At 36.9% G+C, this 18861-nt stretch overlaps 2 protein-coding genes across 5 annotated transcripts in view; one reads left to right on the top strand and one right to left on the bottom strand.

Moving 5' to 3' along the window:
- LOC128995035 (zinc finger protein OZF-like) overlaps window positions 1-7264 on the bottom strand; it is a 26024-nt gene extending 18760 nt beyond the window's left edge. For 2 of the 4 annotated variants that reach the window (XM_054419907.1, XM_054419906.1), the window contains exons 1-5: window positions 7099-7264; window positions 5325-5470; window positions 4506-4589; window positions 3596-3973; window positions 1082-1397 (exon numbers count right to left, since the gene is read on the bottom strand). In XM_054419907.1, the coding sequence (XP_054275882.1) occupies window positions 1082-1397; window positions 3596-3973; window positions 4506-4589; window positions 5325-5470; window positions 7099-7261 (1087 nt within the window). In that variant the 5' untranslated portion in view covers window positions 7262-7264. Of the gene's footprint in view, window positions 1-1081; window positions 1398-3595; window positions 3974-4505; window positions 4590-5324; window positions 5471-6114; window positions 6182-7098 lie in introns of those variants that run through there. The other 2 variants (XM_054419908.1, XM_054419909.1) reach the window with 2 other exon arrangements.
- A 2993-nt stretch (window positions 7265-10257) lies between these two features.
- Window positions 10258-14499, top strand: LOC128994646 (vacuolar protein sorting-associated protein 26C-like). Its single transcript, XM_054419331.1, has 7 exons — window positions 10258-10369; window positions 10865-11008; window positions 11751-11981; window positions 12735-12893; window positions 13434-13530; window positions 13849-13974; window positions 14230-14499. Exons 1-7 carry the CDS (start codon window positions 10313-10315, stop codon window positions 14310-14312), a joined length of 897 nt encoding a protein of 298 aa, XP_054275306.1. The 5' UTR covers window positions 10258-10312; the 3' UTR covers window positions 14313-14499.
- Window positions 14500-18861: the final 4362 nt, after the last annotated feature.

Genomic DNA, 18861 nt, shown 5'->3' on the forward strand with positions numbered 1-18861 from the left:
ATATGGCTGGGAAACTTACATTTTTTAAATGAGCGTTTTCAGTCGAGACTCGGCTCACGACCGACGCGTGTCCACATGTTCATAGTAAAAATAAAAGTAGGCCTACCGTGTATTTATGTTTTATTCGTCATGTGTATAAGTGTACAGTTTGTGTATGTGTTTCAAAAACTCCAAGACGCACCTAATGGGGAAGCTCAAGACCTTATACTCGTATCAGGACTGATGATGGCGATTTAATTTCGCCGAAATGCATCTCCTGTAATAGGATACATTTAGGATCGACCGGCGGACACAGGTAATTTATCCTTTTATTGATTGTCATACCGATCCGTAACAACAATAAACAACAAAAAATGAAGTTATGTATAATAGTTTGGCCAACATATCTGAAAATATGCAAACCAACTGCTGTTCTTTATACTGTATATAAGAAGGTTTCAACTGAATACTATAAGATCCCTGTGTGTAGAACGGGTACACAGCTAGTATGGCAATAATATTACTTAAAATGGGGATGCAACTAGCGTGCATTTTGAAGAAAGAGTGTGAATTAAATGACATGCCTATTTATACTTATTAACTAAGATGAACTGTTTATTTAGCGAGTATAATTTACCATACCAATGATCAAGGACAGCTGGGTCCAGTTTTGAGTCATCAAAAAGCTACTGACTTTATTCATGTAATCTTTCAAAAGAATGCCAATTAGCCAGGGATAGTAAGGCATTTTTTGAAAGGGAAATGAGTTAAGCTAGCTTACATGGCAAAAAAAGAGATAAACCGTAAAATAACACAAAACACAACACTAATATTTCATCACTGATGTAGATTATCTCTTCAACCTACTTTTAGATAAAGTCCTAAATCAGGACGAAATATCAGTTTGGTGTTTTAAGTTCTTTTACTTTCTATATATTATAGCTCCTGGACTTAAATTTTCCAAGATAAGCTAGCTGAACTCAATTACTTTTCAAAAATGTCCTGTCTTTACTCAGGACAGGTTCAAACCATTTCTCATTCCTCGAGCACGATGGACAACCAGCTACCCACCAGAAATGATAACTATTGACTAAGCACGTACCATTACCATCTGTCACAGTGTTGCCGCAATCCGTGTGTGACCTGATGTGGGTCAGGTACAGGTGATAGTCCGTGATCCGTTTACTGCACACATCACAGCCAAAGCGTCCGTCCTCGCCTCTATGAACAGAGTTGCGATGTTGCACGGCCTCTCGGTGAAAGTCGAACTTGACGGGACACAACTCACAAGAGAACTGTACTTTCACTTTGTGTACCTTAAGTTTGTGAAGGCGAAGGTTACCTTTGGAATGCAGTTTTTTACTACAAATATCACACTGTTGGAGGTACTTTTTCCTTTTCTTTCGTGGTTGGATCTCCTGCAAACCAGGTAATCTGATTTCAATTATCAATTATCAATCATTAAGATGGGGACGCCACTTAGGTGCGTATTTTAACCCAAATATGAGTAAAGGATGAGTGTAGATGGTGTGAGATGATCTGTGTAGCTTTGTTACTGACTAAGATCAGCTGTTTCATTAGCCAGGATCATTTATTTAAAGCCCAATGATCAGGAACAGCTGGGTCCAGTTTCGAACCATCAATAAGCTACTGACTTTTCTCAGGATCGAACCGGCGACCTTTTGATTAGAAGGCGAGCACTATAACCACTCTGCTACCCACAAACTAATAGTGTGTACTTCATTCATTAGCCTATGTAAAGTAGTGATGCTCCATCCACTACCAGCAATTTCGAATCTTGAAACCGAAACTAAATAATTGAATCCCACATCTCGAAACCTCAACGCAAAACTTGTTTACTTGCCTCCAAGGTAACAAAAAAATACAGGTTGCTGGTAAGATGTTGATTATGCAATTAAAACTGAAAGAAATTGAACTCCTGACCCTGACACAATAACATGACTAGCCTAATACCAATACACTTTGAGACCTAAAAATAAATTTTTCATAAACAACAAACACAGACATAAATATGAGATTGATACATTATTGAAACGATAGCCTACTTAGTTTTTAATCGCTGACTGAATCTTGAAACCAAAACTTTTCTCAAGTATTTGTGTTTTTGAGATTTGGTTTGGACGCATCACTAATGTGAAGCCATTTCTAAAAGTTACACTTACACCAGAGTGAGGAACACATGTTCATGTTCTAGGAAACCAAGAAACACTAATTTTTTAACAGAAACATTTTGATTTTGCAAACAGTTTTTAAAGTTTACAATAGAAATTTTGTTTCACCAGAAGTCGGTAAATATCAAAGCGTGTTCCAAACATGAGGAAACACTTTTTTTAATACAATAAAACTTTATTTATACATTTCAAACCAGCGTCGAATTTTTCGTCTAGTTCCCCGTAGCCTTAGCGAAACTGCTCGAATGATGGAAAGCTGGCTTTGGATCCTCAACCATCCGATAAACACTTTTTTTAGAACAAATGTTCCTGTACTTCTACGCTGGTTACGGGGTAGGTAATAGGTAATAGGTAACACTTGCTCACTACCCCCCATGCCTACTCACCACCACGTGACTGAGTGATACTGAAATGAGTGTTACCAACAAAAAGTTCCAAATATTTTGTTCCAAACTCCACTGTAAACGCGGCTCTTGTTATTGATATTAATACCTACTATTATTACCCATTAAGATGGGGATACCACCTAGGTGTGTATTTATTTAACCCAAATATGATTGAAAGATGAGTGTAGAATGAAGTGAGATGCCTTGTATAGCTTTGTTACTGACTAAGACCAAATGTTTCATTAGCCACGACCACTTCTTAAAAGCCATTTAATCAAGGACAGCTGGGTCTGATTTGGAGTCATCAAAAAGCTATTAAATTTTCTCAGGATCGAACCGGCGACCTTTTGAAGTTACTGCCACTGTGCTACTGGGTTACTCATTTCGAGGTTACTGTTAAGGCCTTTTCACACCGGCGTACTGGGCGTACTGTACGCGGTCCTTTCACAGAAACTTCCAAAACGTACACTTGTTCGTTTGCAGTCAGACAAGTAACACTGGCTGAGCACGTGGTTTTGAAGTGTTCACTGCGCATACGCAAGCCCATGTACGCCGTACATTTTAGAAAAATCGCTCTCCGAGCGATTCACACAAAACCATCGCGTACGTACTGTACGTACAGTACGTTCTGTACGCGCAGTGTGAATGAGCTCATATGATAACATGGGCAGGGATTTGTTGAAAAAAAAACGTACCAAACGTACAGTACGTCCAGTACGCCGGTGTGAAAAGGCCTTTAGTGTTGGGTTAAGTCCCTCCCAACTCATCATTCACCATAATAGCTTAATTTTCCTGTTTCTTTCTTTAGTCTTGTATCAACATACACATTACATGGCTAAAACTTTGATTGATTGCATAGGAATTTAAACCCTAATTTTAAGTTGGGCTTATCAAAACAAAAAGTTTTTATATTTTAAGAAGCGGAAATCTGAAAAAATAAGGAGTGCACCATCAGAGAACCCATGAGCCGCAAGTTTACACGTACACTAACAACTAAGTTACATTTTATTTATAGCGTAGGTGATTAAAACCACTTACCTCTATATTTTCAGGTTCACATTTTTCAGTCAAGCTTTCGTCTTCCGAAGAACTACCATTAGTATTATCATCGTTCAGTGAAATTCCCAAAACGTCATGCTCTTCGGACACTTCATCACAATTGATATCTGGTTCTGAACATTGCTCTTCTTGGACTTCTGACGATACATTATTCTTATTTTTAGAAGGCACATCACATGTGTATTCTTCAATAGGAACATCTTTATTCTTCTCTTTACTAACCGATGCAACATCATTAGTCACATTGACCTCATCATTCGGAAGATGAGATTGGAGGTGATGTATTTTTAATGGAAGTTCTGTATAGGTGATTTTGCAAACCTCGATATCATCTGGCAATTCTTGTTTCACTTCAACCTAGTGAAAAAAGTAAAGCTAATAATAAATAATATTTAATAATTAGTGAAGAGCTACATTTCATTTGGATGATAGGCTTCCCATGGTCAGTAGGTAGTCAAATATAAGAACTCGGGTGATGATTGTGTCATTAAATAAGCTGAACCAGAGGCTAAGTTCAGCTTATTCAAAGATGCGGTCCTAACCTGAAGACCAAGAAGATTTGACTACCTATATTTCATGAAAACAAAAAACAAAGCTCCAACACCTTGTACAAGTGTGGGATAGTTGAAAGAAAGTAAATTTCAACCAACATTAAACTAAAAACGGCTGTTCTTAGTTGAGATTTATTTTATAATTCATGGATAAATGACGTTTGCTTTTTGACTAGGGATAATAGACTGAATAGGCTAAAATGTTAATCTACAAAGGAACAACTACCTTTTACAAAAGTTATGAACAATGTAAATGAAATACGTTAGAACTCATTAGTTATTCAGCTATTTTCTAAGAATACACTACTTATTTTGCTTGTATATGCCTTGATTTTTACCCATTGAAAGTTGTCAAAACTGTCTGGTCCGAGAGGATCGGACGAATGAGAGTCGATAAGGTCAGTTCTCGCTCCCAGCTCCATCTGTAACCAATCACAGTTTCACAGATCGATGGTTCACTTAGTTAGGCAGTAGAGAGGCCAATGCTTATTTTAAGAGAAATATTTTTCATATTGTTATTTTCATTATTAATCATATTTTCATTGTTATTTCATATATTATCATTATTAAGGACGTAGCCAGTGGAAGTGCTGAGGGTGCTCCAGCACCTCCAAAAATGTTCATAAAATAAAGTTTTCTAACAAAAACTAACTGAGGCTTTTTATCCTGTTCAATAAACCTGTGTTGATGCCATGCCGGTTGGTTTATCGAAGTAGTGAGCAACGTTAGTTGAGATGTTATGTCTTCCTACGCAAAATCACCAATTAAGTCATTGAAGGGTCAAAACTATCCTGACTTTATCTATGGTTGCTAAGCCGTTAACAACTAGATTGGTGTACCAGAGCTTTCAAGTAACCAATGTCAATTACGCAAGCAAATTGTACAAAACATCTCACACAATCGCGGCAATTTCTGTGATCGGCCTAATTACTTGGCAATTACTAATTACATCATCCGGTGCGGTAAAATACGTAATTTATGATAGTTTCCCACAATCTAAATTTTTGACAACACAACTCCACGTCCAAATTCAAAATTTTTTTCTGGTCATCAAAATTCACATACAACTCCCAGTTTTCTGGTTTCCAGATCGGTTTGGAACCCTGCAAAGACAATAGAGAAAAATTTTACCAGGTACTATAGAAAATTATACTTACAAAATGGGACAAGCCATTAGTTTTTGGCAACAGAGGTGGCTTCTTGCTCTTTTTGTGTTTAACACTACCGGTACCGGTATCTTTTCTTTCCGAGCTACTTTCAACTTGTCTGCAGCTATTGGTAATTCTTCTCTGCTTCTTATTTCCTAAAAAATGTATACTTATTTAATCACAATGCTATTAGGATTCTTACTATATAATATGCAGACTTGTGAAAAGAAACATGTTAACTTTAAACTTTTTAATGATGCTAATGTTCAAGACATCTTGTTTTGAGTGAGAAAAACAGCTTAAAAATCCACACTTAAGATTCCCCATTGAACTAGAATCCCAAATCTGGTAGAGTAAGTTTAGCTTACTTAGTTTCATTTATTAAACATCAATAAAAACTTAAACCATTCGTAAGTAAACTAAAATTCAATGTTTACCTAACTTACATTAAAAAAAGCATAAGGCCTAGGCTATTGTAGAAACGATATATGGAACCGAATCAAAATCGAGATCAGTTATTATAGTTACGTAGGCTAATCGGCTAATCAATAATATACTCCTATTGCATTTTCTATGCGGAACTGTAGGTTATCGAAATGGATTTACTTACATTAGGCTATAGGCTACTAATTATTCCGTATAGGTGCCTCCAAACGAACACCATTAGCTTTTACATAATGATTTTATCTTTTTTAGGCCTATAAATAACCAGAGGAAGCTAGACGAAATATCCCACAGTGGATGAGCGTAGGCTATGGTTAAAAATGTTTCGATAAAGATTGAACTAGGCCTAACTTACTGTAAGTGATGACATAGAAGAATAGTAAAAAACCCATAGATAGTCAACTACAATTTTATTTTTCTTACTACACAATTGAGATAGATACCATTGGAGATGGAATTTCTTAACACGTTGACTGCGCGCGCCGACTTTACAGGCGCTCCCCAGTGGTGGGAGAAGCCCCGGCGCGCAACCGAATCAGCGAACGCAATTGGCATTCAAATATTTCAGTCTGACGAATCACAAAAGAGCAGTGGTGACTGTGCTGCGTTACCCCGAGAGTGGATGTAGTTCACTGAAACACCCAAAGGTAGCAGCACTGCATGGATCCGTATCCAGTGTCTTTGTAATGTGGGTTGAAGAGAAAAAATCCCCGAAACCGGGACAAAAGCATTGCCAGACGGGATTTTACGGGAAATTTTAGTACCAACCTACACCAAAGTAAAGCTCGCATTCTAAACTGGCAGGCTGGCAACGATTATAACGTCTCCGTCTGAGGCTAAGCTCACACTGACTCAATATATTACTGTTGGTCTGGTGCCGACTGTAGTCGGCGCGCGCCACCTGGGAGCGCTGGCGACGCCGACTAAAGTCGGCACGCGCAGTCAACGTGTTAAAATAGAGAAACTTTCTGAGCTCAAAGCAGTAAGTTGCTTGGCTGCACTTTACTTGACGTCCTACACTCATTCGAATGAAAATATCGATCGATATATCGATTAATCGATTACTTCATTCGATATATCGTTTGGTTAGTTAGGTAAGGTTAACCTAACCTAACTAACCAAACGATATATAGAATGAAATAATCGAATGAAAATATCGAATCGAAAAACCAATCGAATGAGTGTAGGACGTCAAGTAGGTAAAGTGCAGCCAGTTGCTTACCTACTTAAAATTGCAAGTGAGAAAGACTCGGTTTATTAAAGCTTACTTACAATAACAACAAGATTAATCAACATTTTAGGTAACATTTCAAAACTATACAAATTAAGTTTAAGTTACCCGTGTTGGTTTTCTCATTTTCAACTTCAGACATTTCTTCAAGAACATCCATAACCACTGCTATTTGCTCAAGGTTAATTAAAGACTTCTCTCTTGCTTTTCGAGGAAAATGTTCTCGTTTTTCTTGGGTTCCATTTTTAAAATTTCTTTTAGACTTTGCCATAGTTGTATTGTATTCAGAAAACGATGTTACTTGATATGAACTAACTTAAACTTAAGTCAGAAAACCAAGAAAAGTAAACAAACAATGTCGCTATACAAAACAATGATGACAACCGTCGAATAGGGATGAGCGATAAATCACAGACTGTGATTTTGTCACCGATATTTTTAAGTCGCAGTCACAGTCTGTGACACGATATCAAAAGTAGCAGCTACCGGAGTCACAGTCTCTGTTCACCATTTGCAGTCGCAGTCGCAGTCGCAGCTTTTTAGTTCAAAATATCGACTGTAGAAGCGCGAGCAGCGCTGTGACTGAGCGAGTCACAGTCTCTGTTCCCCAGTCGCAGTCGCAGTCACAGGCTTTTAGTTCAAAATATCGACTGTAGGAGCGCTGTGACTGGGCTGTATCCGCCGTCCTTGTAAGTGCTGCTCTCTGTATCCTTCGGATTTTGAGCGAACTACTGTACTTTGAGCGGGCTTTGCACCCTATCGCTGTTCGCTTTGTTTTGTTTACATTAGTTTCAGTTTCTGCGTTATTGAGATGAACTCATGAGATTAATTATTATACAATGAGTCTTAAAAGAAAAACCGGTGAGGTGTGGAATTACTTTTTGGTATTAGATGATTTCACGGCCAAATGCGACATTTGTAAGACAAAACTGTCTTACAAAACATCAGTAACGAATCTAAAAAAACACATGTTAAGGAAACATCCTACAGTAAAGTTTTCAAGCTCAGTAGTATTATATTATAATATATTATATTATATTATATTATATTATAAGTATTATATTATATATTATTTTACCCACAATAAATTACTAGGAATTGAATCTGTTGCATCGTTACATATGCATATATATTAAAATTATTAGTAAAATATTAAAGGCGTCTGTAATAAAATACATAAGCAAATAAATAAAGAGGTCGCAGCCGGCAGTCAAAACAGGATGATTAAATGCGCATGATTGAGACATGTAGCAGTCACAGTCACAGCCCAAGTCGCAGTCACAACAGAGAGAGTTCAGGCGCAGTCACTCGGACATGTAGCAGTTAGCAGTAGCAGTCGCAGGTACTTGACAGAGTAGCGCGGCAGTGATATCGTCAACAGCGCGAGATCACAGTAGCAGTCATTCGGGGTTTGGAGCAGTCACAGTCACAGTCGCAGTCACAAGTAGCTGGGGGTTCGAGTGATGCACGCCAATGGCATCGTCACAGTTTCGTAGTTTTGAGTATCACCGCATGGAGCACCACCGTAGCATATATCGCTGTGACTAGTCACCGATATTTTTAACCGATATTTCTTTGTCACAGTCACAGTTCCGAGTGATATTTTAAAGTCACTGATATTCTCATCCCTACCGTCGAACCTTGGAGTAGAAAAACTCAAAACTTGTGGTTGGTGTTGGTACTACTGAAGTTCTCAAACCTGTTAAGTTTTAAAAGGGATTTTGGAACATGCTGATTAAATAAACGATATCATTGATTATATATACCCCGAAACAGCTGTTACAACACCACTTGCGACGTTGCCACTTCGAAGGCCGCGGCCTGGAGTTAAAGGCGGCCGTGCTTTAACCCAGGCCGCGGCCTTCGAAGTGGCAACGTCGCAAGTGGTGTTGTAACAGCTGTTTTGTTTGGATGTATTTACGAAAGATTGGTTACTGGACTATGACAATATTGACTCCGCTTAAAATGTACAGATATAGAATTTTAATTCGTATTGTTTCGTTTTTCAATTCTGTATGTTTTATTCTCAATATTTTAATAAATTTATGTTCATAAATTTAAATTTAAATCAATAAAGTGCGAATGAATGAGCTGATGTCACCTGTCTGCCATGTTATCTTATGGGACGTCTGTAACTGAACAACACCACTTGCGACGTTGCCAATTCTATCAGGCCGCGGCCTGTAGTTAAAGGCGGCCGTGGGAGATGTATAGTTAATGATGATACCAACAAGTATTATGACGTATGTATAAAAGTTCAATTGGTAATTAGACTGCTTTAGAGGGAATTTGTCAGTTAAGTTATACCTTATAACATAAAATAAAACACAAATGTACAGAAACCAAGTTTTGAGTTCCTTTAAAATTTTTTATGACGATTAGCTTTATATGAATAATGTCATAAGTCAAGTCATAAAAGAACCAATGAATATGCTAGACATCATTTTATTAAATGCATTTGACATTTTTAATTACTTGCAAGTGATTTGTATTTTTATCATCTATAGGTTCGCCTTGACAAGATCAATCACGTGAATGGAACACTCTGTTAGTCTCACAGAATGATGATATCATCAGACCGTCGATTTGTATTTCAGAGTAGGCGAAGCGGTTCTGGTGATTAACATAGTTGACATACTGTACAGCTTACAATATTTTACACAATATCCACGGATATTACAGTTGACAACCGATGTATATATTCAATATTTTATATACCGCACATCAATGGAGTCAGGGGCGGTCCTAGGCTTATATATTCTGTGGTCTTGATTAGTTATTCAGTAGTGTAGTTGAATGAGCATTTGCCTTTGACTCCATTGATGTATATAGAATATATACATCGATGGTCAACTGTAATATCTGTGCATATTGTGTAAGATATTTTATAAGAGCTGTACAGTATGTCTTTTAATCACCAGAGAATCGCTTCGTTTACTCTCAAATATATGGAATGGAGATGACAGAACTGTAGGAGTCCTAATATATTTTGATAATATTGATTACACGATATAAATATACACATATATATATATATATATATATATATATATATATATATATATATATATATACCGTCAACTATAAAAGTAATTAGCGTTTCTCTTATCCCAGCTGTAAGAAAATCTGGACCCACTCACTGCCAGTGGTACCAACATGAACGCAGAAATCTCAGATGTTTATTGTTATTGTTTGTTTCTAATTTTTAATTCTGATAAGTTTGGTTTTAAGAGGTTATGTTTGTGAATTCCATTCAAATGTAATATCATCGTAACATATTAACATATTGCATTTTAAACTATAAGCAAGTTATTAGTTTATAATGTCGGTAACTCTAGATATTCGAGTTAAAAAGGCCAACAAAGTTTATCATGAAGGAGTAAGTTTATTGTTTGGTAAATACAATGTATCAGTCTATGGCTTGTTTGATCAAAGGGGCTTATTTGCCCAAACAAATTAACCTAGTAATAAAGTATGTTTATTTTCATAGAGCAATGTAATGTTTTGTGTTATTTTAGGATTACAAAATTACGCATATTTCAAATTGAAGGGAACAGCGTAATTTGAAGAAAATCAATAAGTTGTCGCACTTTTTGTCATAACCCTAGTGAGTGAGGTTTCATTAACATGCATTTATTAGCCTACTTAATCAATATGCCTTAGAAATTACTAACCAACCTCGCTTCCTCTTTCAAAAGACACACTCAGTTCCAGTTGTAAGCCTGAACTAATGATAATGGGAGCACTGTTCCTCTCTCAAATCAAGCCAGCCCAAACTCACATCTAATTGCACCAATTAATTATAAGACCTTATTATACTACAGCTTATTATTAATCCAGCTACCGTACAATTTAATGAATTTTACTTTTACAGGAAACTATCAGCGGTGTGGTCATTTTCAACTCTCCTTCTGATCTAAAGCATGATGGAATCACTTTAAATTTAGAAGGGACGGTTAATTTACAGTTAAGTCCCAAAAACGTTGGTGTTTTTGAAGCTTTCTACAATTCAGTAAAGGTAAGTTTTGTGTGTTGAAAAGGTTGTGTGTATCTTCACATTATTTGGCTTAGCAATATTCTTGATAGAGTTGGCCTTGGATTATGTGGGGCTCAGTGTGCAAACATTCGGGCACCTTACTACAAACAAGTAGTATCTCAACAATACTAAGTTAACTAATCAAAATCTCAATGTATATTAGTACTGATAACCCCCATTTTTCTGTTTAGCAAATTTCACATAGCCTAACTTTATTTGGCTTAGCAATATTCTTGATAGAGTTGGCCTTGGATTATGTGGGGCTCAGTGTGCAAACATTCGGGCACCTTACTACAAACAAGTAGTATCTCAACAATACTAAGTTAACTAATCAAAATCTCAATGTATATTAGTACTGATAACCCCCATTTTTCTGTTTAGCAAATTTCACATAGCCTAACTTAATAGGGAATAAGCTATTACCGTACGGTAGGTCTCATGGTAAGACCTGGACCCGGGACCGATTTACTTTTTCATTTTTGATGTCCCCAGAGGTCAAAAACACCATACAACTTGCTATAGTAACGAATATTTTTCAATCTGTGTTTTGAACGGTTTATGTTGTTGCTTATTTATCATCAATGCTCATTCAAGTTTGCAATATAGGTATATATTAGTAACATTTTATTCCATAAGATTAATGAAAGTTGAAATACATGGTTTCAAAAGTTCTACAGTACTATGATATCCAACTAGGCCTATTTTGTATCTGATGATTTTCCAGCCGATTCAGTTGGTACAATGCTCAATAGAGGTAGCAGCGCCAGGGAAAATGCCATCAGGCAAGACAGAAGTTCCGTTTGAAGCTCCACTTTATCCCAGACCCAACAAAACTCTGTTTGAGACTTATCATGGGGTTTTCATCAACATTCAGTATCTTCTGCGATGCACGTTGAAGCGAAGTTTTCTGGCAAAAGATCTGACCAAAGTTGCTGAGTTCATTGTCGAGTATAAGGTGAGATGTTTTAAACCTAGCTAATACAGTAGATCTATTAGGTTTGGTTAGGTATCCTCCCAAAAGTCATTAAAAGTTGTAACTGCGTGAGGAAAGGAGTTTTCAACGGGATGTAAATAACTATACTTACTTACTTACTGCCAAGGCTCTTGGTACCCAAGGTGGTACTTTGGTTGTAAATAACTATAGGCTACATGTTTTAACTACTGATTCTAGCTATAATTTGATTAAATCCTCAAATTTGTTTATTTTTTATTTTTTGTGAATTTATTTTTACTTTAAAACAAATTTGGTATGTTTTGGAATAAGTTCTGATTTATTGAAATAGAAAATAAAATAATTTGATCAAGCATTTTCTTTACTGTGTTAGGCTTGAGTAAATAATCCACAAAGGTGTAGACCTACCAAAATTTTACTTTTCTTCAAGGAATGTAAATCTTGCAATAAATGTATCAGCCTAAATTTATTTCTAACCTTTTAAAATCAAGTCAAAAGAACTTAATCCTACTGTTAACTGTGTATTCAACTACTAGAGATAATTTGAAATGAATTCATGCTGTTTGGATTTTTTAGGCCTATATTATTTCTCTAGTAAAAATATTTCCCTTGTAAATCGTACCTGAAACCTTCATTCTGTAACGCTGATTTCTCATGTAAGATGAGGTGTCTTGTATTACTGATCGAATCAGGGTGATGTACCAATGAATGTGTAGATCATTGTCAATTTATATTTCCATGTTGGCAATATTCCAGGCGAGCCAGTGTGAGAAGGCAGTTCCATCACCTGTCAAGTTCTCCATCGCGCCTGAGTCGTTGCAGAACGTCCGAGACCGAGGCAGGATACCGCGGTTTGCCGTCTCCGGAATGTTGGATTCCACCGTTTGTTGCATCACCAAACCCTTCACTGGACATGTAAGTAGCCTACCTTTTGCTTACCCGGAAAACAACATAAAATATTGAAAGTGGGACTTTTACCTCGCAGAACTTTCTTCGAAGACTCAAAGTACCCTGGAGAAGATTGCACTTAAATTTATAAAAATATAGTAAATAGGCTGTCTTAAATTGAATTGGTATATCTCAGCGACTATTCCGTAATTTGGTTGCGTAAAACAGAAATGAATTCTCTAGCTGTTCACTTTTTTTTATTCTTATTTTTAAATGGCCTAGTTGTTTAGGGAATGATAGACCTTTACGTAACTGACTTGGTTGATAAATTTGGCTCCACCACCAAGCGGAATTAACGATGACTGTGATTAGAGAGCTAAATTTGGCCTGCAACAAAAAGATTGATGTTTCTCCAAATCATTTTAGTTGTACTAAATTTTTAAGATTTTACTCCTTTTTTAAAACTTAAAGATAGTGCTCTGTTATTATAGTTGACAATGTACCATGATAGGTCTGACATATAGTAAATTGAAGTAAATTACTATTTTACATAATTTAATGTTTCAGTTGGTTGTAGAAAGCTGTGAAATAGGAATCAAATCGATCGAACTTCAGTTGGTTCGTGTGGAAACCTGTGGCTGCGCTGAAGGCTATGCACGGGATGGTAAGGTTTATTTTCACAGTTCAATGTTTTGAAAATGAATTGTTATTAAATGCAGGTTAAAGAGGCAACATTATGTACCTAGTTCAGCTATGTAGTTTTTTAAAATGACTAATTGCATGAGCATTTGAAAAACTCAAATAAAATCATGTATATTTCAAGAAAGTATTTAGTTTGACAGGATATTATCAGTAAAAATACAAGGTTTTAATAAGATAAGTTACATGACTTTCTATAAGTTGTACTCTTGTATCAAAAGCTACTACACTGTGTTGTCATTCATATTTTACAACAATTGAACACAAATCTATATTTTTACAGCAACCGAGATCCAGAACATCCAGATAGGCGAGGGTAATGTGGCTCGAGGCATCCATATCCCGATATATATGATATTTCCCAGACTTTTCACCTGCCCTACACTGTCCACAAGCAACTTTAAAGTTGGTGAGTAAAACAAAGAAACAATAGAACACGTAGAAAAATTATTTTGTTTGAGGAACCCCAGAAGACTCAAAAATAATTCACAATTTCAGTTCATCTCTACAGATTCCACGTGGGAATATTGTACATCGAGGTGTAATACATTTATTGAGCACCTCTACAATCATCAAACATGTGGTTTATTATTTAATATTATCTCTACGTGTATATGTGAGCTATGTATTATTTCCTGTCTTCATCGCTATTTTGTTGTTCCAGAGTTTGAGGTGAACATTGTAATAATATTCGAGAATGATCATCTAGTTACGGAAAACTTTCCTATCACACTCAAGAGATCCTGATTATTTCCCTTCCAACTTCCTGAGGGGTCATCCCTCTAAGAAGTTCTGTTTGTGAGGTCTCAGCTCTCAAGTGAAGTTCAAGAACTCAAATTGTTGATGGTTTCTACTGACTGTTTTAATATGTTATGTTGTGAATGAAGTAATATCCAAGGAAAACATTCCAACTCAATATACATCATCTAGTAAATCTCCTAACTTCAATCTATTATAATGTCAAATGTTATACAGGGTGACTGAAAAGTAACTTGCACCCCCCCTTAACTTTTCAACCATTTGAGATATTTGAAATTGGTTTGCGGCAACCTTCTTAGATATGAAGGGCTACAATAATTATGGTCAATTTTGAAAATTTTGCCCTTAGGGGTAGCGGGGGTAGGGGGTATCTCAAAGTTTTCAAATGACAAGTATAGCCGAGTTTGGTATCATTTTACAGGTCTTGACAAAACATAAACATTGACATAAAGAAAACCAAAATCGGCTCACTAATAACAAAATGGCGCCCTAAAACGTTTCAAATCCAAATAACCATGAGGGTGGCAAAAAAATTAGCTTGCACCCTCTTTAACTTTTTAACTATTTTAGATATTTGAAATCGGTTTGTGGCAACTTATTGTGACTGTTTTTAGCTTAAACATTTATCAAATAGCCCTTTATATTAAATCAAACCATGAGAGATTGCCAAAATTGAACTCTTTTCATACATATTCAACCAGAAAAGGTAATGAATTGGCGTTCAACAGACATAATTTATCGGTTTATGAAAAAATTCCATCTTATAGTGGTGTTAAATATTTCAATAGCTTACCTGACAATATAAAAAATATAAGTAATTTTAATTCATTTAAAAAACGTTTGAAATTATTTCTCACCAACAGACCCTTGTATAAATTAGAAAATTTTTTCCAACTTCCTGAAATTTGATTTTTTTTTTATAATAACAATATTCTTTGTAAGTACCGTAGTCTTAAGTTTAATATTGTGTTTTTATAACTGACTCCATTCTGTACAAAATGTGCAATATGAATAAAGTTATTTTGATTGATTGATTGATTGATTGAACTTGTTTGGATATGAAGGGCTACAATAATTATGGTCAATTTTCAAAATTTTGCCCTTAGGGGTAGCGGGGATAGGGGGTAGCTCAAAATTTTCAAATAGCAAGTATAGTCGAGTTTGGTATCATTTTGTAGGTCTTGATGAAACATAACAATTAACATAAAGAAAATAGAAATCGGAGCATTAATAACAAAATGGCAGCTAAAAATGTTTGAGACAATGGTTATTTAAAGTAATTTTGAACAGCCATTTTGAGAACTTGAACTTGAACCCCCGCTACCCCTAAGGGCAAAATTTTCAAAATTGACCATAATTATTGTAGCCCCTCATATCTAAGAAGGTTGCCGCAAACAGATTTCAAATATCTCAAATTGTTGAAAAGCTAAGGGGGGTGCAAGTTACTTTTCAGCCACCCTGTATATATATACTTTTTATTGTTGTCAAGAGATTGTAAAATAACTTTATCATGTTGTAAAGTGTTTTAATATTTTATAATAAATTAAATTAAAGCCCTATGATGCTTGGTTATTGTCAAAACATAAAATTATTTTAATTGTAAAGATATTAAATATGTCATAGTTATCTAACGAGACTACTATAAAACTGATATTAATATGTTTAGGATTATTATGTACAAGGATAGGAATCAGCTAGCTTACCTGGTAGACAGAGTCCAGATTAGCCTTGATTACACATAAAACACATGACACAACACAGAAAAACTTAATATTTCGTCCCAGTTAGGGACTTTATCAGAAGGGAGAAGAAAGAAATGATTCCTATCCTTGTACATAATAATCCTAATCAGCCAATTGGCCTTTCCTTAACTCCTAACCTATTAATATGTTTTCACCACACTATGATGTTTTTGGCTGTATTACATTCAGTACCTGGGGACCGAGCTTTGCTCGGGGAAAATTATTAGTTTACTCTGAAGAGTATTGCAGATTCATTATTTTACTCTCAATCTCCACACTGCTCACCTTCACTACTTACTTCACCACTCCCTACGTCGTGGACCTGTTTGCCCTCCTTCCCTATACCATTTTACAATTGCAGATACATAAATGCCACAGACAGTTCCCACACTCTGCACTGCTAGCAGTGCTAGCTTTACTACTTACTTCACCATTTCCTACGTCATGGACCTGTTTTCCTCCCTTCTCGTAGCATTTTAGGATTGTAGATACCTTAATGTAATTCCCAAAAACAGTTCCCAGAATCCAGACTGCTCACCTTTACTACTTCCTTCACCACTTCCTACGTCGCGGACCTGTTTCTCTCCCTTCCAACGGCATTTTAGGATTGCAGATACCCTAATCTAATTGTCATTAACAGTTCCATCACTCCGGGCTGCTTACCTTTACTACTTTCTTCACCTCTTCCTACGTCGCAGACATGTTTCCCTCCATTCCCATAGCATTTTAGGATTGTAGATACCTTAATCTAATCGTCATAAACATTTCCCACACTCCGGACTTCTCACCTTTACTACTTCCTTCACCACTTCCTATGTCGCAGACCTCTTTCCATCCCTTCCCAAAGGATTTTAGGATTGTAGATTTCTTAATCTAATCGTCATAAACGGTTTCCACACTCCAGACTGCTCGCCTTTACTACTTCCTTCACCACTTCCTATGTCGCAGACCTCTTTCCCTCCCTTCCCATAGCATTTTAGGATTGTAGATAACTTGATCTAATCGTCATAAACAGTTTTCACACTCCGGACTGCTCACCTTTACTACTTCCTTCACCACTTCCTATGTCGCAGACCTTTTTCCATCCCTTCCCATAGGATTTTAGGATTGTAGTTTCCTTAATCTAATCGTCATAAACGGTTTCCACACTCCAGACTGCTCGCATTTACTACTTCCTTGACCACTTCCTATGTCGCAGACCTCTTTCCCTCCCTTCCCATAGCATTTTAGGATTGTAGATAACTTGATCTAATCGTCATAAACAGTTTTCACACTCCAGACTGCTCGCCTTTACTACTTCCTTCACCACTTCCTACGTCGCGGACCTCTTTCCATCCCTTCCCATAGGATTATAGGATTGCAGATTCCTTAATATGATCGTCATAAACAGTTTCCACACTCCAGACTGCTCGCCTTTACTACTTCCCTCACCACTTCCTACGTCGCGGACCTGATTCCTTCCTCCCTTCCCATAGCATTTTAGGATTGTAGATAACTTGATCTAATCGTTATTAACAGTTCCTACACTCCGGACTGCTCACCTTTACTACTTCCTTCACCACTCCCTACGTCGCAGGCCTGTTTTCCTCCATTCCCATAGCATTTTAGGATTGTAGATACCTTAATCTAATCGTCATAAACATTTCCCACACTCCGGACTTCTCACCTTTACTACTTCCTTGACCACTTCCTATGTCGCAGACCTCTTTCCCGCCCTTCCCATAGCATTTTAGGATTGTAGATAACTTGATCTAATCGTCATAAACAGTTTTCACACTCCAGACTGCTCGCCTTTACTACTTCCTTCACCACTTCCTACGTCGCTGACCTCTTTCCATCCCTTCCCATAGGATTTTAGGATTGCAGATTCCTTAATCTAATCGTCATAAACATTTCCCACACTCCGGACTTCTCACCTTTACTACTTCCTTCACCACTTCCTATGTCGCAGACCTCTTTCCATCCCTTCCCAAAGGATTTTAGGATTGTAGATTTCTTAATCTAATCGTCATAAACGGTTTCCACACTCCAGACTGCTCGCCTTTACTACTTCCTTCACCACTTCCTATGTCGCAGACCTCTTTCCCTCCCTTCCCATAGCATTTTAGGATTGTAGATAACTTGATCTAATCGTCATAAACAGTTTTCACACTCCGGACTGCTCACCTTTACTACTTCCTTCACCACTTCCTATGTCGCAGACCTTTTTCCATCCCTTCCCATAGGATTTTAGGATTGTAGTTTCCTTAATCTAATCGTCATAAACGGTTTCCACACTCCAGACTGCTCGCATTTACTACTTCCTTGACCACTTCCTATGTCGCAGACCTCTTTCCCTCCCTTCCCATAGCATTTTAGGATTGTAGATAACTTGATCTAATCGTCATAAACAGTTTTCACACTCCAGACTGCTCGCCTTTACTACTTCCTTCACCACTTCCTACGTCGCGGACCTCTTTCCATCCCTTCCCATAGGATTATAGGATTGCAGATTCCTTAATATGATCGTCATAAACAGTTTCCACACTCCAGACTGCTCGCCTTTACTACTTCCCTCACCACTTCCTACGTCGCGGACCTGATTCCTTCCTCCCTTCCCATAGCATTTTAGGATTGTAGATAACTTGATCTAATCGTTATTAACAGTTCCTACACTCCGGACTGCTCACCTTTACTACTTCCTTCACCACTCCCTACGTCGCAGGCCTGTTTTCCTCCATTCCCATAGCATTTTAGGATTGTAGATACCTTAATCTAATCGTCATAAACATTTCCCACACTCCGGACTTCTCACC

Source organism: Macrosteles quadrilineatus, unplaced genomic scaffold (genome assembly GCF_028750875.1).
Source record: "Macrosteles quadrilineatus isolate MER2022 unplaced genomic scaffold, UCM_ALF_1.0 Scaffold_5__1_contigs__length_97177068, whole genome shotgun sequence".
In the NCBI taxonomy this organism is placed as follows: domain Eukaryota; kingdom Metazoa; phylum Arthropoda; class Insecta; order Hemiptera; family Cicadellidae; genus Macrosteles; species Macrosteles quadrilineatus.

What these genes read in the sequence shown, in the direction of transcription:
- LOC128994646 (XM_054419331.1), top strand. Translation starts at nt 10,313, where the DNA reads ATGTCGGTAACTCTAGATATTCGAGTTAAAAAGGCCAACAAAGTTTAT. An exon ending in AGTTCATTGTCGAGTATAAG is followed by an intron (nt 11,982 to 12,734) that starts GTGAGATGTTTT and finishes GCAATATTCCAG; the next exon opens with GCGAGCCAGTGTGAGAAGGC. An exon ending in TGAAGGCTATGCACGGGATG is followed by an intron (nt 13,531 to 13,848) that starts GTAAGGTTTATT and finishes ATATTTTTACAG; the next exon opens with CAACCGAGATCCAGAACATC.